General features: G+C 40.0%; 2 protein-coding genes and 1 long non-coding RNA gene across 7 annotated transcripts in view; 2 read left to right on the top strand and 1 right to left on the bottom strand.

Moving 5' to 3' along the window:
* The window catches only part of LOC116672951 (uncharacterized), a 9685-nt gene extending 4672 nt beyond the window's left edge, over nucleotides 1-5013 (top strand). The window contains exons 2-3 of the long non-coding RNA XR_004327694.1: nucleotides 4416-4420; nucleotides 4919-5013. This is a non-coding gene — a long non-coding RNA (uncharacterized LOC116672951). The remainder of the gene's footprint in view (nucleotides 1-4415; nucleotides 4421-4918) is intronic.
* bcat1 (branched chain amino-acid transaminase 1, cytosolic) overlaps nucleotides 1-16060 on the bottom strand; it is an 18730-nt gene extending 2670 nt beyond the window's left edge. Inside the window, exons 1-12 of one of the 4 annotated variants that reach the window (XM_032504951.1) lie at nucleotides 16004-16060; nucleotides 15122-15178; nucleotides 13029-13223; nucleotides 12528-12638; nucleotides 12240-12359; nucleotides 11970-12130; nucleotides 11515-11657; nucleotides 11178-11263; nucleotides 10936-11076; nucleotides 9378-9452; nucleotides 5723-5793; nucleotides 3985-4002 (exon numbers count right to left, since the gene is read on the bottom strand). In XM_032504951.1, the coding sequence (XP_032360842.1) occupies nucleotides 5755-5793; nucleotides 9378-9452; nucleotides 10936-11076; nucleotides 11178-11263; nucleotides 11515-11657; nucleotides 11970-12130; nucleotides 12240-12359; nucleotides 12528-12638; nucleotides 13029-13223; nucleotides 15122-15151 (1101 nt within the window). In that variant the 5' untranslated portion in view covers nucleotides 15152-15178; nucleotides 16004-16060 and the 3' untranslated portion in view covers nucleotides 3985-4002; nucleotides 5723-5754. Of the gene's footprint in view, nucleotides 1-3984; nucleotides 4003-5390; nucleotides 5794-9377; nucleotides 9453-10935; nucleotides 11077-11177; nucleotides 11264-11514; nucleotides 11658-11969; nucleotides 12131-12239; nucleotides 12360-12527; nucleotides 12639-13028; nucleotides 13224-14001; nucleotides 14106-15121; nucleotides 15179-16003 lie in introns of those variants that run through there. The other 3 variants (XM_032504950.1, XM_032504948.1, XM_032504952.1) reach the window with 3 other exon arrangements.
* The window catches only part of lrmp (lymphoid-restricted membrane protein), a 74003-nt gene continuing 67192 nt past the window's right edge, over nucleotides 14608-21418 (top strand). The window contains exons 1-4 of one of the 2 annotated variants that reach the window (XM_032504941.1): nucleotides 14608-15012; nucleotides 17540-18261; nucleotides 19628-19738; nucleotides 20741-20921. In XM_032504941.1, the coding sequence (XP_032360832.1) occupies nucleotides 17595-18261; nucleotides 19628-19738; nucleotides 20741-20921 (959 nt within the window). In that variant the 5' untranslated portion in view covers nucleotides 14608-15012; nucleotides 17540-17594. The remainder of the gene's footprint in view (nucleotides 15013-17539; nucleotides 18262-19627; nucleotides 19739-20740; nucleotides 20922-21418) is intronic. The other variant, XM_032504942.1, reaches the window with a different exon arrangement.

Raw genomic sequence — 21418 nt, 5'->3', positions numbered from 1 at the left:
TATCTATCTATCTATCTATCTATCTATCTATCTGTCTTCTTATTGTATTTTCATAATTTCAAAACTTTATGGAAGTGCAATTTGCAATTGCCCCAAATTATGTAAAAAACAACAACAAAATGATGCAATCATGCAATACCAGAGCCATTCTTTATTTCACTACCTTTCCTTTAGAAAAAAAATATCATATCTTAATCCCTTTTCCAAACCCTCTAATAATTTCCATGCAGTCCTCAAAGTGAGCTAACTGAGTTCTGGCCCCCATTGTTCAATAGAGGCAAGAACGGTAAAGTCATAAACCAATTGATAGTGATAAAATACATTTTAATATGCACGTTTCATCTGTAAGTCCTGCTGCTTTCAATATCCAAAACCTGACAATCAGAAAGCTGATATCTAATGCCACCAGATACTGTTAGTTCAGAATGAGGTGAATACCAGGGCAACAAAACAGCAGATTTTTTTCTTTTTCAGTACAAAATGAGACTTCAAGTGTCGTGTGACAGCGGAGCATCTCCATTACAACACTGATGAGAAATGAAACAGCTTTTACCACAAAGCAAATCAGGCTTTGGCGCTGAATCTGTGTGAGTGACACTGATCTCTCTGTGCATGTGTGTATGCCTGATCTTCATCCATCCATCTATCCATCCATCCATTTACTCTAAGCTCTTAAGCAGCACTGCTGTTAAAAAGTCCCCTAAAACTCTAAGCCAAGAGCGATAACATAAGCGGCAGGAGGATAACGTTGATGTAATGTCAGACACACACAACTGACACCCAGTGTTACTCTCGTGTTAACAAAACCCATCACAGTCTGTCTGTCCGTCTGAAGGCGCGCACTAATCTGCTCTTAATCACAAGCTCTTATTTACAAAAAAATATATTTTTTTGTATTAATGCAGCGGAAGGGGGATGGGAGGGAGGGGGAGGAGGATGATGATGGTGACAGTGGTGATGGTGATGATGATTTTGTGATTAAAATGATGCCATCGTTGTGTTGGTGGATTAGGACAGGCATGGAAATAGATTAGTTCTGCAGTGGTTTTTCATCATGATTGGCAGGCCTCCAAAAACTCTCTCTCCCTTTTCTCTGTTTTTCTTTCTCCCACCTCTCTAAAGCAAAGCTGTCTTGAGGTCTATGGTTCCTAGGCTGCTAGCACCACCTGCTGGTAATGAAACACATAACTTCACTTTCATTTTAACTGAACAGGATTGTGCAGTGGTAAGGGAGATGGCTTGACCAAAAAGCTAGCCTGTGGCCCACAGGCTTCATGGGAGTCAATGAAGTGTGTGATGAGTAGAAAAAAACACTAAATGAGGAAATATCTTTTAAAAGATTCCTCTAGTAGAGACTTGGAACTCTTCTGGCAACCCTGTCTCCAATAAATTAAATTAGCCTATAATTAATTTGTTTCTCTATTGCTCCAATTGCTGCCTGGATTACTCTACAGTATTTTCGATGGAAAACATGTCCAATCAAGAAAGGGAACGGTTCTTGTACCATAAAGTTGATGGGAAATGGTTGGGTTGGATTGGTGCACAAAGTGCAGGACTGAGACACTAAAGACTTGTGTGTGGTTGTATTTAAGGAACAAAAAACCTCTGATTAAGTAAAAGATTGTGGTTTTTGGTTACATAAACACATCCTGTCTTGTGCTTCAGTTCACTGTAGCCTTTTTCAGTCTTTAACCAACACCAAAGGACCATGAGTGCCTAAACATGACCTTAAAAAAACATGAATCAAGTTTGCTACGAGTGGATATTAAACTGCAGGAGTGGAAAATACATCGTAAACAAATTGCACGTTTGTCATGTGTGTGATTATGTGCATGTTTTTTTTTCTTTTTTAATACAGGCAGATTTGAGACTGAACGAGCTATGTACTTGAGTTTTTCAGTGGCAAACCTTTTGCAATCACCAATGTCACCCTGTGTGTTTTCTATTCAAAGCATGGGAATATGCACTATATTTCATACACTATACTGGCAGCAGAGTTATATCTGCAACGATCTATACCGTGGTGCATTGCATTTGTCTCTGTGCCTTCTCTATGACCCTCCTTAGATGAACATTTGTTTGCGTCTCAAGAAAGAAGCTCTTAGCTCTTTGATTTTAACACCATCCAAAGGTATCCATTGATGTTTATTGTGCCATAAGGTTCTAGCTGTGCTGGACATGTTGATTTGTTGTGTACAAATTTAAGGTGCTTTAAGGCCATTAGGGTGTATTTTTCCTCTGAGTGTACAGTACATATGGAACGTTCTGGAAAGAGAGACTGACCACTCCTTTGCCCTTCAGCACCAGCATCCTTTGCTCCTCTCTCTGCTTCCTCATTAGGCATTCTGAGAAAAACACAGCAAATACACACACACTATGTAAAAATGTACTGCACTCCCAGATCACACACATACAGTTTGATTTTAATTGGGTGAATCAAAGCCACTGATATCATCTGTTATGGTGTGAGACCACAATCTCACCCAGAGTGGCCTCTGCAGTCACACCGCCTCCGAAGAACACTGGAGGAGCGAGGGAAAAAGGAGAAAGGGTAAAGAAAAGACAAATAGAAGACAAACTGGCCTGAGAAGGAAGGAGAAGATGAGGAAGAACGCAACAACAACAACAACAACAACAACGACAAAAACACAAAGTGGCGCCGAGTACATTAATTAGAATTTCAAATTGGACAAACTCAAGATGACAGCGTTGCGCTTGTCAAATCAGATCATGCCCCAGCGGGGTGAGAGAGAGGGAAGAGAGGGAAGGAGGCACACTGCTCAGAGCCAAATACCACTCTCAGCTGAATGGGTGCCATCTCTCTCTCTCTTTCACTCTCACTCTCCCTCCCTCTCTCTCTCTCTTTCTCTCCATTTCCTCTGATTACGCCGACCGCCTACCCTCTGTCCCCACGTGAATGTCAAGGCCGCCTTAACAAGAAGTGACAATTAAAACATAATCGGCGTCCTCATGCTGAATGGGAGCGGCCTGCCTAGGTCCCTCCTTTCTCAGAGAGAGAGAGAGAGAGCGAGAGAGAATAAAAGAGATGGAGAGAAAATGCTACGAGCAGAGAGAAATGGAGAGAGAGAGATAAATTGGCAATATCTACCAACCTATTGTGCCAATTAAGCTAATTGAATTGAATTGAGATAAATGTATGCATTTTTAGATGTATGTATATGTGTATAAGATATGGAACAAAGAAAACAACCATGAAACATAGCACATCAGAAATTCTTTAAAGCACTGTGTAATGGCAAATTCAATAATACTGTGCCCAGGACCATCAGGATTAATGGAAAACATAATTTTAGTTATTTTTTTCTCTCGATTGTGTCAATTTACTTGTAATCAGACGTAATAAGTGTGTATGTTGGTAAAAAAGTTCTTTATAGCCCTACTTACTGTGTGTTACCAGTTTATTAGGTACACCTATACAGTTGAATGTAAACCAAAACCATGTATGTACTGGGATGAACTACTATGGCAAATGTGCCAAAGACAGTTCAAAGTGTAACCTCTCAATGCCAGTATCTCCATCCCTTCACACCATCAAAGTTACTTTTAGTTTACTTTTATATAGTTACACCTTTTTCCTCAATGCCTTTTGAGCAACTTGCCCAATCAACACTTGTCAACCAAAGTGCATAGCAATGAAATAGTAAGTCACATTCTGCTTTTCAGTGTTCCTGCAATGGTTTTGGTCAGGCTAACGTCCAACATTTCCTTAAATGTTCACACAACGTGTCCTCGCCTGTCTAGATGTCATTTAGATTATATTAGTTGCCATTTTACTGTAATGTAATCCCTGTGGAAAAATAATGGCGCGAAGAGTTTAATTAATACCTAATGATCATTAAACAAACCGTTTAAATAGCAAGAAAAAGCAAACAGTAGAAAGGAAGCGAAAAAAAAAAAGAATATGTGAGATATGTGCTGCGGTCATTTCACCAGTAGGCAGGCTAGATGGTGTTTGGCATTTTGGTGTGTGTGTGTGTGTGTCTGTCTGTATGTGCCTGTGTGCATGTGTGTGTGTGCGTGCAGTGCACTCACTGGGCACTACACCAGCTGTGCCACTGCACACAAGGAAGAAGCTGGTGCCAAGCTGGTGTCTTCACAAAGAGCCAAAAATCATCCAGAACGCAACAGGGTACCCCCCCCACATACACACACACACACACACACACACACACACACACACACACACACACACACACACACAGTGAATGAATAATAAAGTATGTCAAACCTGACTCTATTTAGACATTCCCTCGTTTGACCACTTTAACCTGCCCTCCATCACACACACACACACACACACACACAAACACACACACACACAGAGGCAGACACAAACTGAGGTCTTGTCTGTATGTCTGCCTCTGTGTGTGTGTGTGCGTGTGTGCGTTTGTGAGTGTGCGTGCGTGCGTGTGCATGCACATGTGAGTGCAGAGCCAAACAGCCAAGGGCACTTAGGTTTGATGGCTTTCTGTTATGACTCCATTATGCTGATGGCTTTGGTTCGGTTCCAGGATCTCTATAAACACTTGCACTCCTCAGCATCATTAAGGATTGTGGAAGCGTCTCTGCAGAGCCTGGCTTGCCCATCAAGTTCCTGAACCTTTGGAAATTCTTCCATTGCAAATTCAACTATATGCAGGAATGAAACTTAGTGCCTGGTTCCTCTGGTCCAAATGCAAGTTTGGTTCCAAAAAAAAAGGTTCTTGGTTCCCTGGGAAAGTACCAGAAATACTCTATGTCAGGTAAAATTTTGATTTTATTGAGAATCTTTAACATAGTATTTTAAATTCAAGGCAAAATACAATACATTAAATAATAAGTATCATGAAACAGTACCATATTCATACAGAAGGTCCCTTTCAAATGGGTGCAAACGTCCTATAGTCTATATTTATAGTAAGAGACACTTATTTATAGTAAGAGACACTTCTGTCCTATAATCAGAGACCACATTCACACAAACCTAGGACCATTTTACAGATTTTCTTTTTTTTTATGACTGACTGATAAGTACTATTTGTCCAGTACTACTGACTAACTACAGAAGCAGAAAAGCAACTACTGCATTTGTTTGATGGTCTTTCCAAAAGGTTACGTCTGCAAAGCCCTGGCTGTAGATTTGAAATGTTAAAAAAAATACAACTGTCTGGGAAAATCTCACCCCCAAATGAGTTTGTACCACCGTTCTAAACTGTGGTTCACTGTAAAACTTTAAGAGAGCATGAATTTCTTTTTCATGCCATACCCATATGAAGATTTGTTAATTAGGTAAATTAGTTGAAATTCTTCTTGTAGCTGCTTTGCAACTCTTACCAAATGATATGAAATTCTCTGTAACTCTAACAGCTCACATATTTGTTCTCTTTGTTTATGTTCAGTCCCAGCCAAGCTGTATCCTTGGTTGGAAAGCAGCAGAATAAGTCACAGTGGCTGGATTACTGTAAATTGTTGTGCAGTATTGCATGAGACATTAGCCTACTTTTGTTAATTATTCTGGACACTGATGTGTTTGTCATTAATTTAAGCTTAAAAGAAGATAAAGCGGTGTGACACACTAGCCGCAGAGCTGGCATACAGCATTAAACAAGTTGGAACACAAATATTGCAAATACATTGTTATGCATTGTTTACTTGTTACATAGTAGTGTTTGGTTATTGCATAGAGTACTTCCTTATTGTACACACACTGGTCATTGTGCACATGTGTGTGTGTTCCAGGCGTCTTCATCGCTGCTACAGAAGGATAGTCCAGTCGCTGGGCGTGCGTCCATACTGTAAGAGAACAAAGATCATGAGAAGGTCACAGGAGAGTCTTCCCAGGGGGGGGCCTATGTCACTAAGCCCTAAACTTCTTTCACCCGCATCTGCTAAATTGCGAGCAAAACACAAATCAAAAAAATGAAAACAAATATCCGTGAGCAAATCTGCAAACTCAGCCACCGACAAAACACAACACAACACAACAGAGCAAAGGAACTATAATAAAAAATCAAAACAAAATGTTCCCCAAGCCGTGACAGCCGCAGAGACAAATCCAATTATTTGTGTCTCATGTTGCAAATTTGTTCTAATGGTCGAAGTGAGTAAGTAAATAAACGCCTGCGAAGGGGAAACAAAAGAATGTGATTTCTAATTAACTTGAAAGAGGAACAGCAGGGCGACTTAGTAAACCCATCTTTCATCTGCTGCCTCAGACCACTCGTTTGTTTGTTGCACAATGTTGTCATGCAGAGGGGCGGCAGGAGGAGTGTGTGTGGGGGGGATAACACTGCACTGCTTCCCTCCAAATGAAATGTCAACAGACTTAACAGTGCTGAGGAAAGGAGCGCAGCGTTTTGTCGATTTTATTGTTCATTAAGCTTTGCGGCCCCCCCCCCTCCCCACGACCAAATCTTCTTCCTCATCCTCCTCCTCTCTCACTTGTTCGAGGCTTCATTTGCAGGATCTTGGCTTTGAAGATCACGAAAGGCTGAGGCAATAATTGGGTTTGTGCAATTACAGCGCGCTTAATGAGAGAATTCAGAAGTTTGTCTTGCCCCTATCTCCAACTCTCAACACTCCACTATTAGGCTCGCAACTGTCGCTCTCCTCCGCTCTCCCTCTCTCTTTCTCTCTCTCTCTCTCTCTCTCTCTCTCTCTCTCTCTCTCTCTCTCTCTCTCTCTCTCTCTCTCTCTCTCTCTCTCTCTCTCTCTCTCTAAAGATGAAGGAAGATGTTATCGGATATAAAGATGTTGTTAACACATTTATAACACACATCCTGCATGCACACAAGGCCTGGATGATGTAGGGAGCTGATATGCTAATCGCCTGAGAAAATGAAGAGAGCAAGACAGAGAGGGACCAAGCAAATAAAAGAGGACAGAAGTCCCTAGTTGAAGAGATAAACCACATCGACTTATCAAAATGTTGAGAGGACATTTATGAGATCAGGAGAGATTAAAAAATAGAACCCACAGGCCACTATTTTCTCATATCATGTAGACGTGTGAACCTGCTGGGCCTCCAGTGCAAATCCAGTCAAAGAAAAAGTTCTGCATTAAAACTTCCATTCAACTAAAAGTACCAACGTACTATCAGCTAAATGTACTTCAAATCTCACAAACAGAAAAGAAAAAATTACCCCTGTGTCTGATGTACTGTATCATCATGTATGACATTATGAGATTGTAATACTGATGCATCAGTGCAAAAGTAACATTTTACTGCTGGAGCTGTAACTAGTTTTAAGTATTTGTATGCAAAATAATTTTGAAGCAGTCTTTAAAATACTGATGGAGTAGGACAGAAAGAAAGAACAAACTCTTGCTGTTTGTTTGTCTTGTCTTTTCTTGTCTTTGCTTTTCTGTGAAATGTTAGAAAAGTTAACCTCTTTGAGATTTTTATTTTTATATTATTAAAATGAAACCATCTGAGCAGTTTGGAAGGAACTTGTCTATTTCAGTGGCACTGGTAAAATCTCATAGACATATTTTAGTAGTTTGTCCTGTCTATCTTTACCAATGTATTTTATAAGCTTATCCATATGCTTTTTAAATGAAAAAATCCTACTCAAAGCAGAAAGTAAACTTGTCAAATAAACATAGTTTATTCAAAAGTACAATGTTTCCTGTCTCGACTGTCTCGACTCTTGGGTTTGACTCTGGCCTGCAGCATTTTGCTGCATGTCATTCCCCCCCTTTCCCCTTTCATTTCTTCAACTGTCCTGTCATTAAAGACCTAAAATGCCCAAGAAAATCTTAAAAAAAAAAAAAGGTACCATCTTTCCATCTGAAATGTAGTGGAGCAATAGCATGAAGAAGCATGGAATTGAAACACTCACATAAAGTACAAGTACCTCAAAACTATACTTAAGAATAGTACTTGCGTAAATATGCAGTAAATGTGAAAGCTAATAGCAAATTAACAGCTACCTGGAATAGCGTTATTGCACCATAACTGTGTCTGTAGCGTTTGCAGTCTTTCAGTAATCTTGTGACCTGGAGGTAACCTACTTACAGTAATATCACAACTCAGCTGTTTAAAGGCAACAGTGAGGGGAGCTACAATCCAAAAAAGCAACTCAATTGGTGAGTGATATTGTTGATTCAGTACTCAGTTTAGCTTGAGGATTCCATGTTGCAAAGTTGTTCAGCTTCACATCTATACAGGTTTTACAACGACTTAAAAAGCTAAACAAGTCATTAACATGGTCTCTCTCTAGTTTCAGAAGCTGGAAGATTATTAGGTTTGAAACTCTTGTCTGTCAGATAACAGACAACACTTGCCCTAAGGATTTTTGTGTTTTTTTTAAAGCTCTGGTGCTAGGGAGTTGAAGGAAAATTCCCAAAAAGGTTTTGTACTGAGTGTGTGGCCAGATAGGTTTTGGTTTATGTTGCTATTTGTTGTGACCCTTGACTGCAAAGAGCAGGATGTTTTGGTGTATGCTGTAGCGAGACCTTAACATATGTGAGGCTTTTACCAGTACAAGTGAGCAAATAAGGATCATATTCAAGCTCATACCCCAACAAATACTAGTCTCATTACACAGCACAATAACCGAAAGTCAGCCATACAGAACACGCTCATTAACACAAATTAAGCCTTCAGCATAGAACATTATGAATCTGTTTCAACATGCAGCGCTGCATAGACTGTAGAGGTGGCATGTTTGTAGGCCCTGTACAGTATCATCCAGTCGTTACTCATTATCTAATAAGATATTATATTTCACTTATTACGTACTTGCAGGCATGATAATGCATGCATTGGGTTTAAATGAATGAGGACCAATGGGGGTTTGTTAAAGAAAACAACTTAATTCTTTTATCTCGTTGAATTACATAATAATCACTTAGATAACAGTCCAGTAATACAATTATGGAGATTCAAGATAAGTTAATATTTGGAGAGAATATTTGTTTTTGTTAGGTCTTGCCTTTCAACTATTTTCAAATTAGTGAGTTAACAATTCTATTCATTTGTCTTTTTCACTGTTGGTTAGTACATATGTGAGGACTGACAAGGCAGACATTAGACAAATTATATTGTCATTTAGTAGCAAAACTGCAGCCCCTCGTGCTTCCACCTTTTACATTGTAGGATGCTATTCTTCACAATTTTTCTCCTCCAACGACATCAATTAATGCTTAACTCAAAGTAACATATTACTACATGAAAATAGAGTCCTGAGGGTGACAGGAGTGTGAAGAACCCAGATGTTCAACCAGCTGTTACTGAGCAATGGGAAACATATGTGGGGTGTGTGTGTGTGTGTGTGTGTGTGTGTGTGTGTGTGTGTGTGTGTGTGTGTGTGTGTGTGTGTGTGTGTGTGTGTGTGTGTGTGTGTGTGTGTGTGTGTGTGAGTTCATCCACCAACCTGTATATCCGTGAGTTCCTTTGTTAACCGTTGAGTCAACTGTGAGTTCTTATCCTGGCAGGGGATGTGCAATTTCTAAAACACACAGAAAACACTCTTTTTTTAGATAACTGAATCTCTAAATTTACTCGGCACAATATAAATCACGAGTACAAAGAGGAATTAAATTAACAAGTTATAATATTGAAACAAGAAGCTGCAGGGTTCGGACTACCTTCTAAAGATGAAATTGTCCATGTGGTGTCCAGAGACCGAGAGTCTGAGTCTTCAAAAGCACTAAGATTCTAAAAGTTTAAAAACTATTCACACATAATGTAATCAAAGACAGCATAACTTTTTTACAGTGTAACTGAAAGGAAAGGAGACTCTAGACACAAACTCCAACTTCCTTTACCTATAGTCTGCCTCTAAAGCTCACTAATTATAATACAACTTATTTGTTTAGTCTGACAAAAAAAACAAAGTGTAAAAATGTCAAGTTGCAGTTTTACTAGTGGTTTTGTGCTCAGTTATTTCTTAGCACTTCCTGAAGTCTGGTGGCTAGGAATGCACCAGAGACTTGATGGAGAAGTGATTGCTCCCAAGCCAAAAATGAGACTGGCATTTAACTGATTAGTTTTGTTTAACCTTTGAATAGCGCCTGGCTAGCTGCTTCTCCTTGTTTCCAAGTCTTTTTGCTAAGCTATGCTAACCGGTTGCTGGCTGTAGCCTAATATTTAGTAGAGATTTGCTCTCTAGAAGAGTGGAATCAATCTTCTAATCTTACTCTCAATAAAAAAGCAAATAAAAGCACTTCACAAATTGTTGAATTATTTCATTTTAACCCTTGTGTTGTCTCCCCGTCTACTGCAAAACGTTTTGTTGGGTCTAAATATTAAATTTAAACTTCATGGTTATCTCTTTCGAAATGTTTGTCGCTTTTTCCAATCTTTTTGTCACTTTTTTTAGATTAGATTAGATTAGATTAGATTATACTTTATTCATCCCACAGGGGGGAAATTTTCCTTATTACAGCAGCAGCATTTCCCCCCACGTTTGTAATATTCTCCCAACATTTTTTTTGTCACTTGTTTCAATGTTCTTTTCTTGCAATCTTTTTTCAAATCAAATTGAATTAAACACCCAAATTTAATGAAAGCAGTGAATTGATCCTCTATTTTATTGTGAAGCGCATTGTATGGAACCATCCACGTTATTTTATTTGGACAATTTGGTTATAGAAAACCCCAAAATTGGTCAAATTTGACCCAAGGAGGACAACAGAAGGGTTAAAGCGTGCATAATAATACACAGATAAACTTTAAATTGTACACTCTGTAGTTGATTTCAGTCAGTGTCCATGGCTGTGTTTGAAAGATTACATGGAAAATAATGAAATGTTTGAGGAAAATCTTTTCCAATTGTACTATCTGGTCTGTTCCTTACTGTCAGGACTCAGCAAGTGATAGAACCCAAGGAGAGGTCATTGTCGCTCAGAAGGCGATAAATATGCAATGGTGAAATCGGATTAATCAGGATTAAATGCAGTTTCTTCAGGGTGTCTGCTGCTGTCTCTTACCTCTCCCTGGTAAACAATGTGTCCAATGGGACAGATCATGGAGGCGGTACCGGAGCCAAACATCCCTTTGACCCGCTGCTGCTTCAGAGCCGAGCACAGCTGGCTCATGGTCAGGTAGCGCTCTGTCACCTTAAACTCACCCTGTGAGCACAGAAGGCAGCGGAAGGACCACAGGAAATGTGATGACTAATTTGGAATATTGTTTGATTCATGTTGACCTTTATGTTTTTGCCTTTTCTTACCCATTTCCTGGTCAGTTCCAGGACACTGAGTCGGGTCACACCTGGGAGTATGATGCCGTCCAAAGGGGGAGTTGCAAGTTCCTCCTCTGGACAAAACAATTACTTTAATTAATAAATAGAACAACAAAAACTAGCAAGCTGGTGTAGAAAAAACTGTAATACTGAAGATGCTGTATGCAATTATGTTTTAGTGACAAATCTGTAAAACATTAAGTGTCCAAAGCACACCTGAGCGGGAACATCGTTTGCATCTGTGGTGCATTATGGAAGTAGCAACCCCTTTAGAGTTGAGAGAAAAATGTGATTGGTCGAGTTGGGTTGTGGTAGTGCTACTAACCTCCATCCTCATTGATCCAGTGCAGGAAGAGGTTCATGGTGCCTCCCTCGGTGATCTGGTGGTCCTCTCCGTACAGCCACAGCGCCTGCTGACACCCATGCTCCTCTGCTTCATACTGGGGGAACAAGGAACATCCGTAGTTCCTGCCGAAATCCAAAGTGACAAACAATTGCAAATACAAGTGGTTTTCAGTTACAGTGCTGCATGCAACTTTGATACTGTGTAGTGAAAGAGAGAGAATTCTTTTACCCCCTGTCCTTTAAAAAGTCACCTAATGACGGTTGACAAAGGTTTACATCTTTGAATTCAAGACTGAGCAAACACAAGAATATTTTGTGTATTTATCAACTGTCAAAAGCTTGATATTTCTGCTCCCTGCACAACCATGGTTGAGTGCATTGACTGATTATCAGTGAATGAAAACTAAAACATAAATACAGTATGTGGCTACTTACCCTCCCATCTTGCAATCTCCAGTTCCTCCTTTCCAGGCCCGTGTGTACTTTGGGTCGGCCCACATGGACAAGGGTTCTGCCTTGTTCTTGAAATATGAGCCCACTTGACACAAGATCACATAGAGCAAGGCCCTGCCAGGCTTCCTTAGACCCAGAGCAGGCTACCGTGGACACATAAACACATTGCAATGTATTTTATACGTCATTTCATTAAAAAGAATACACATTCTGCCTCCACATTGTATTTAAGCACATCACTATCCTCCTTACCTCAGTGGCAATAAATGTTGGTCTGATGTAGAGACTGGCTGAGTCTGAGTGAGGAACCCAGTCCTGGTCAGTCTCTACCAGTCGCCTGATACACTCCAGAAACTGGGACTGATCAAAGGCCTAGAAGAAGGAGAGAGGTGGAGAAAGACAAAGATGTGAAGGTGAAGGTGGAGTGGGGGAACAGAAAACACAAGTGAAGAACAGAACAGAGGGTAGCTATGGCACTTAGATGAAATATCAGAAGTGGAAAGCTTGAAAGTAATCATTTCTTTCATTCCTCCATCTTACAGGTAAACACGCTCTCTTAGCGGTGTTGGACATGCGTTTCAAGTTGAGCATGGGTCTGAAGAAGCGCAGTTGGTTGTCGTCCCCACGATACACCTTTAACCCTTCGTACAGCTGGTGAGAAGAAAAGAGGGTTTAGATCAGGGCCATAGATAAGGTTTTAGAAATACAGAGATCATGAGTTCAACCATCGCTACACTATTTTAATTCCGTCTTACGTAAACCTTTTTTTCTAATTTTATTTAAGAAGAGAAGTTCTTTCAATGAAGTTTCTCTGGTTTTCTGGTTAAGGAATAGAAAATGATTTATTTATTTAGTCAAAGCTGTGTCGCAACACTGGAATTAGCTGGAAAAAAAACCCACCATGTGTTGCCAGGTTGGTAAAATTCCTGGAAATACAATTGCCAAATCAGGTTAAGTCAGTCTGCTGACATCCTGGTAATGTAACAAGAGAGAACATGTCAAATCTATTTTGGAAGTTTGACTGCTTCCTGGTCGGCATACCTGTATGGCGTAATGTAGTGACGAAGTGGCTGGGTGGAGAGAAAGGTTCCCAAAGGGCTTGATGTGCGGAGCCTGCCAGCCCTCACTCGCATTCCACTCTATGGTCAGCATGTGGTCAGTGAAGACGGTCCCGAAGGGAATCACTTCCGGTTTGGGCTTTGGAGTGGAGGACAGCTCGATAACCAGGTCAGCTGCCTGGTTACATATAACATAACAGCAGAGAAAACAGTGACATTTAACGAAAAGGTGTACATGTAACATAAAACGACAGAAACACATAACTATGTTTACTTTGGCACAATCTCCACAGACGGTTGTCAATCCAACCCAAGCATATATGATTTTTTACACTTCAGTGTGCCTGCTATGCAAAGCATAAGGAAACAAAGAAGGAAACATAAGGCATCAATTGTTAATCCTCAAACTTCTTCCTTCTTCCAACTTGATTGCAACACACAATTGGATGACAAACATCACATCAAAATGTGCATCTTGATGGGAATTGATGTACTGTGACTGCCAAGTTTAATTTTCACTCAAGGAGTTTGGAGTCCAAAATACATTTAACATAATGCCTGTTAATCTGTTATTCCATGTTTTTATCTGTGATTGGCCAGCAGAGGTTGCTGTAAGGTTGACAGTGTGGTGGGATAACTCATGCAACATTAGTCACGGTTCTCACACATCACACCTCATTGCTGGAAAACCAGACACCAGACCACTGAGACAGTAATGAGAAAAAGTGATAGAGAAAGGAACTGTAACCAAAAATGGGGTGCTATATGTATATCTTTCTAAAATACCTCATGAGGAGGTCAAAGGTAATAGTTAGACAGAGTGGTTTTTTATGGTTTTGTTTTTATGTTTTCCATTTGTTTTTAAGTGTCTATTGCATTATATTGTACTCATTTTACTGTGAAGCACTTTGTGATTTTTATCTGTGAAAGGTGCTATATAAATAAATCTTACTTACTTACTTACAGAGCAGAATAGCATCATATTAGCATTGAGAGGGCTTGGATCTGAGTCCAGTCTCTGTGGTTATTATGTCCTCCTCACTACCTTTATGATGTTACAAGAAAAACAGGTTGGAAACTACCGGGCTTTTTTTTCCTGTTATTCCACACTGAGTCATTGTTTTATAGTAAAGAGACATGTCTTCCTGGTATGCCATTCAGTTACGTGTCTGTTCTAGTTGTCTGGGATTAGACTGACTCTTTGTCCTCTCCTTCCTGGTGCAGAAGGAAGCTTGCATAATAATCCCAGATTACTGTAAAGTGTCAGGGACGACAACTGTACAACACTGTGTGAAAATGATCAGAGTACGGCATTGATTTCTACTGTACTTCATTTTTTTCCTATTGCCTCTGACTATCTTTTTAGTGTTACATCAAATTCCCATAAACATAGTAACATCTTCATTCATTTAAAGTTCCTTTAAAAGTGTGTTATCTCTGTAACTATTTATCTCCAAACCAAAGTCAACACTCATCACACATGTGCTGTGTGTTTGTGTGTGTCCCTGTCTGTCTGCACATGTCCATCCTAATCTGTACCTGAGCCTGCTGTCTACTGCTCAAGCATACAGGGTCAGAAAACAAGCAAAGCTCTAGCTACTTAACGTGAGCTGGGAAAGTGGATTTCTGCTGAGCAAGGAAGAGGACAGAAACAGGAGTGGACACTGGTCGTGTCCTTCCCCTAAAAAAATAGGGACAATCAAATCAGCTGAATTAAACGGTTTCACAGAGAGGAGAGTTTTTCCATACTCTGGAATATCCATTGGATTAGTTTTTCATGTGTTTTTTGTCACAGTAAGAACACCGCGTATTGACTGAGGCTCTTAAGGTCTTTCGGTGCTGCTTATTGCAACATGAGGACAAGAAGCAGTGGTGGAACATCTTCTATGTGGAGCACCAGAGGGGATTCTTAAGTGTCAAGAAGCCAAGGAATCACCAAGATGCTGCAGCTGGAGCAGCTACTGAGGGTAGGTGCTCTTTAGTTAAAATGGCATTTAGACAGCAGCCTTTACCCACACCTACAGCTAGTATATGAACCAAACAGCCACAAGACAATTGAATAACTTGTTTCAATACCTTAAAGCTTGGTATTATGTTGTCAGCCATTGAGATGGTGGAAATGTAGCTGCTTCCTGGAAACAAAAACAAAAATAAGTTATCAATATACACAGACTTCAAATGTGCACGTCAAAATATGTATTCACTACTAAACACGCATCCATGGCATCGCATAGGGAAAAGGTTACAGGACAATTTACCTGATGAACTGGACTGTGTCTGTACAGTAGAGCAAGTTTTGGTCAGTTTGAGCAATACACTTAAGAGTCAGCACCTTTCTGAGTTTACATATTTCCTCACAACATATTGCAAACTTATTATTATTCATAAATCAATTTAACTGCTGTAGAGACCCTAAATGGTATTTGGTACTCTATGAGTATTGGGCATTTTGGTAATTCTTTAAGGCTAACAGTCATCAAGTTTCAGCTCAATGTGGAAGTCAAACATTCTAATTTTTATTTATTCAATTCCAAAAAAAACATTAGAGTATAACCCTCTTGAGATGTACCATCTTGTTATTAATTGGGCCCTTGAATGACATCATTATAGCCTTTTTCCTATGATTTTTAACAATTGTAACAATTTAAAAAACAGAAAATGTAAAGAGAAACATCCTTGTGATAGAATGGCTGTATGATTGGCTTTCACAGACCACATAGGCTATGGCATTACACATGAGCTAAGAGGTGACACTGTATGCTAATCGTCAACATAGGAACTTCAAGTAGTCTGTAACTGTAAATAGTAATTTTGTGTTTTCTATTAATAGTGTGTATAGACTTGCTGCCAGATTAAAGCACAACTTCCGTCCCCAATATATAGGTCTATCCCCGACATTGGCGCACACGCAGGCTACAGTAGGCTACTAATAGGAGTCAATATTGTAGGATACGTTACCTTAATCGTAGAAGACGTCTGTTCACCTTCCTCGTTAAACCGCTTACTGCTTGCTCAGGTTGATACCAGTCCCATTACTGTGTTGCCATGACACCAAATACGCAAAAAAAACCAATTAATTTTGCAACAGCCCTGACGTAGTGACATGGCACAATGCCATTATGCTTCATGCGTGTCTAAGTTTCTTGCTTTCTTTTTTGTCGTGTTTATTTAATTTCAATGCAATATGGAACTTTCTTGGTGTGTTGGGGCTGTGAAAATAGAAAGTTGGATTTGAGACACTTTAAAGGGGGGCAGACTGCTTAGGGACAAAACGTTTTAATTTATGCACTTTTTCAAAACTAGACTGTCCCACCATAAATATAACGTTGTCCCGTAACCTGTCATATTGGGTGCTGTGCCCCCTTCAAACCGCAGGGAGGGGGTGCTGGATTACTTTTAGATTCGTGAACACCCCTTTGATTTTTTTTTAACTCTTTCTGTCTCGAGCGCTGAGCTTCAAACTACCTGTGCGCGTGCTCCCTGTGTGCCTCTGGACAGTTAGCCAAACATTTCGTCGTGGATATTTGCTCCTGCTAGCTTTAAAAAGGTAACAACCAAAGGCTGTTTGAGAAAGAAACACAAAAGGTGTTTGTTTTTTACTTGGTGGTCAGGTGCATGTGTTTGCATGGAGATAAATGTGTGTGCTCGAGTCGCTGACGAATCTTTTAAAACATATTCGTCCAACCCTAGCTGTCGAAGCCAGACGCATTTGTTTAGCTTATTTCATTGTCAAAGAGTAACGTGTTCTGCACAATTACCTTTATCAAATTAATTGGATAGCCAGTTTTTTTTTATTTCAACACAAGTTGTATGAGAGAAAATTATAAATGTACCTACTTTAAGGATACTTACAGGTCATGCTTTAAATTTAAACACATTATCTTTAATCTTTTCACATTAGGAAGGCAAGATTGGAAATCTAAGATCTTGTGGACTGGTTGGCATGAACAATAACTTATCTGGACTCTTTATTAAGCTGTGTGTGGTTTAGGGAGGCTGTAATTTCATTCCCCATCAATCCCTCCTTTGCTTTATTCTCCAGCTTCTTCCTTTGTTCAGTCCTTTCTTGGCTCCTGCTTGTTTTAAAGTACCGAAGGACTGTGTATGATTGCCACAGAATCTTGGAACTAAAAACTATTTGGCATTGGGTGGTTGGTATCATCTCATAGCTGTCATTTTATTTTAATTTATATTGGGTTACTCTATATTGGTCTCAAATAATCCCAATTATCTCTGTATGCTGTTATATATTTGTGTTTCCACACTGCATTTCTACCTGTTCATTTTCCACCTATAATGCCAGTTAGTCCAACCAGAGAAAACCAGTCCTAAAGACTAAATGTCCCAGTTATCCAGTAGTACGTCATAGTTTACGTTGCACAGTGTAGGTCCTCTACAAGCAGTCTCAAGTCTTGTATATGTCTGTTTGTTTGTCTCCATTTTACTAACTTAACATGCAGTTAAACTAAATATGTTCTGCTTCTCTCTCTTCAGTCGTCAGCCTCTCCTCTAGCAAGGAAGCCAGCACTTCAGCGCTGCCATCAGCAGCATGGACTATTACACGCCCCAGTCCAATCGCCGCCACAATCCCGTGGACAGCATCTGCCGCAAACTGCAAACCATTCAGTGGCGTGGTGACCGGGAGCCCAATTCACCTTTCCAGATTCCAAAACTCTCTTCCAGCAATTACGACAGTCCACAGAGTGGCCTCAGGCACAACCTGGAAAACATCCTGAAGAAAGGGACCTTCCACAGAGACGAGGGGGGTAAGGAGAAGGGGAGAGGGATGGGTATGCCAAGCTCTGCAGCTTCCCAGAGGAGCAGCCTGGGTCCCTCTGTCCCCATGTCCACCCCTTCCACCCCAGCATGCAACCCCGCCACACTTACTAATGTCACATACACCATCACTAGCACTCTGGGCGAGAGGAGAGGGGCTGACGGGAGTGATTTAAGACAAGTTAAGACATGGCAGAGGTATTGTTCGACTCCCACAGGCCAGTCCAAAGACTCCCCTTACTTTACATTCACACGAGGACCCCAGTCGGTGCAGCCTGAGAGGGCGAGCAGGAGCCCACCTCTGTGTCGTACCTTCACCCCAAACCAAAGCACCCACTCCTACAACCTCAACTTCTGCTCAGGGGAAACGGGAAACTCAACAGAGTGTGAGCTGCCCTACCCAGCACTGGTTGTGAAAAGACTGTCCATGGGAGACGGAGGTAGGAAGTGGCAGCTTCTGGCCATATTGGATGTGCAGCTTGTTTTAGCTGGGTTATCTGCAGTGAACCCAAAACAGATTGAACATGAAAGTACATTCACCTTGGAAACCGTAGCGCTTTCAGACACATCTCATAGTCTTCATCAACAGATGGCAGTTTTTGTAACTGCTGAGCAAAACCCATCCACTGATAAGGAGTGTGAGATGTGGTTGAAAGCATTGGAAAAAGCGTATAAGTGGACCTTGGGTTAAGATTTATTTGTGTAACAAAATGGATTATTTGATCTAAGCTTCAGTAATAATGGCACTGACAAGGAATGCTTGACATGATGATTCCTGTACATAAGTATAAGGTTGTTGACTGGAGGTGTTGTCTTGGAAAGAAAGTATTTTTTTTACTCCAAGTTGGATTTACCAAACAGAGAATCTGGTAGTAACTGCTAAATAGTGATAACGAAAAAAAGGCAAATTCAGCTACTTTTTTTTTTTTTTATAAAATAATGGAAATAAGGAAGATAAGGGACAAATGCTTAAAAACATGAAAATTCCGGTCTATGTTTACCTCCAGAAGAGCAAATGTGGTGCTGAAAAGGCTAGTCATACAAATTTTTAAAATAGAAAAAGCAATTTTCAAAGGGCTTCAGAACTTTAGGGGAAAGTTGTAGGCATTCGTGATTCTTTTTTAATTATTTTTTTTTAATGCAGAATTGGTAAGGGCCGTTGGGTTCTGTCTTTGAAGGGACATTTTGCTGTGCCAAGGTCTCCCTACTCACAGGCCTGTTGTTTGAACTACTGACCCTTTCAAAAAACTTAAAACCAAACTCAGATTAGACTGTTATATGAGATTAAATGTTACCAGCCAGCTGCCATTCTGTGTCAATATGTATGTCATCCACCAGCGGGAGCGTTTATTGGTCCGTTGTGACACAGTGCATTCTATTAGATGTAGGTGTTGCCATTCAACTGCCTAAAGTTATATGAAAATACCCTCTTTCCAGTGATGAAATACTTTTCTTTAAGTCTTTTTTTGTGTCAGTATCTATTTCAAAACCTACATGATTTCAGATTTTTTGCTTAAATGTTCCATATTCCTAAATTAAAACATGTTTAATCAATACAGCATTAAAAAACCTGCATTGCCCAGCAAGTGGGAAGAACGATTGTTAATGGGCAGCCCGGTGGCTAGTTATTAGTTGTAGCTCCAAACTAACTTGCCTTATGGTATGGAACGCATATTGTGTCTGGCCATCACACTGTGACAGTAGTTGCTGTATCTTGTGAGAAATGTATCATGTGCTTACTTTACTACTGTAGGCAACTCAATGCACTCTGTGTTTGGTGTGTTTGTGTTGCATATTAATTCTCAGGATCCTTAGTGGCTTCTGAAAACCGGAAGGAGAATATGGCAGAAATCAGCCTAATCTGTGAGGAGAATCTGCTCGATACCATCTTCCATGCCTGTGACACCCAGCGCAGAGGTACTCACAGGGTCCTTCATGGTTGGTTGGGTTGCATTTCAGTCTTCCAGCAGGCTGAATATTATTGCCTAATGATGAATTAATACTTGTCATTGTCTCATTGAGTATAGTATTTCCAGTGTGTTTTTCTGTGTAGAAGGCAGAAGTAATTCCCTCTGATCCCAACAGTCACACAGGTTTTTCTGGACTGATCTTGTGCAGCAAAGGTATAGTATGTGGTTTATTTAAAGAAATATAGAGGACAAGGTATTAGATTTTCAGTTGCAGTCTCTTCTGTTGTTTGTGCTGTTCAGGGGATACATCTTTTTTTGTGTTCTTTCTATATACCTCAATCCTCTTCAGGTCTATTTTAATGTAAAAAAAAGTATTTTAAAACAATATCCCTTTTTTTCTAGATGAAATTGGAAAAATAAATACAAGTAATTGTGTAGGTAAAATGGAATCAGCCATGATTGGTCGGATTTACCTTTTGTTAGATTTTATTTGTGGTCAAGCACACTTGCTGTGAAAGTATTTCAGATTTCTGTCTAAACGTGCTTGGTGTTTTGTTGTGTATATTAAACTTGAACGTTTTGGGAAATAGTTCCATATGTAAAGATGTGAAAATAAAAGATACAGTACAGGGAGCTTTGCCAAGTTGTTGAGTTGTTAGGGAGAAGGGTATGAATTTTGGAAGATGTGGTCATTGAAAGCATTTGTCCAAGGAAAAAAGTAGTCCACAGTTCAGACTACTGTGGACTACAGACTACTACATAAAAGCTGAAGACCTTTTTAAGAAGTCAATACAGTATTGACAAATGTGTAAAACCAACCACAAAAAAACAAAGTTAATGGTAATTCTCTATGGTTACTTTTTTTGGTGCCTTTACCTCTAACCGAACAAAGCCAAGATGATTTAAGAGAAGGGAGTAATGTATTAACTATCAGTTCTAACGGGGTCAACCTATCCAACGATATGATAATATTTTTCTTCAGTGTCTCTGTGTTACTGTCGTCTTCCAGGTAAAGTGTACGTGTCTCACATTGTGGACTACCTGCGGCACACGACCAGTCGCAGCTCACAAGACAGCGGACTAGAGGACCTTTGCAACATGCTCGATCCAGAACAAAAAGACGTCTCCATTGACCTGGATACTTACCACGCCGTCATGAAGGAGTGGATTGATGACTGCCGCAACAACGGGTACTGAAAAGCAGACATTATAACTTAAGGGCTTGATATCTTATGCATATGATTATTTAATTAAGAATGGGATTTTTTGGGGGGGGACTTTAGTAAGTAAATTTCCTGAAACGTCTGAAGTCAATATTTTGCAAGTATGCATTCAGCTGAAGTGGCTGTAAGCAGAATAGTAAATCCGTGTCCTGCAGTGTTCTGTAATTGAAGTTTTGAAGAGCTCTTTTAGGTTGTCAAAAGACAGTCCTTAGTCAGTAGTGGATTAATTGTTGGATAAAATATCTGTTTATTACTGGCACAATATCTTCTGTTCAGGGTTTTGTCTTGCAAGAGTAGGCTACCTATTTTAAATTGTTGTGTCACAGTTGGAAGATTACCGTTTTAGAAATTTAGAACTGTAACTTTAAAGTGTGAGTCCTGGCCCAGTTTCAGAGGTGGAGTTTATAGCCATGGATAATTGTGCAGTAATTGGTTTCCTGTTTTGTGAATGGGGATCTAAAGGT

The sequence above is a fragment of the Etheostoma spectabile genome, chromosome 23 (assembly GCF_008692095.1).
Source record: "Etheostoma spectabile isolate EspeVRDwgs_2016 chromosome 23, UIUC_Espe_1.0, whole genome shotgun sequence".
Lineage (NCBI taxonomy): Eukaryota > Metazoa > Chordata > Actinopteri > Perciformes > Percidae > Etheostoma > Etheostoma spectabile.
This window is presented reverse-complemented; position numbering and strand designations above follow the sequence as displayed.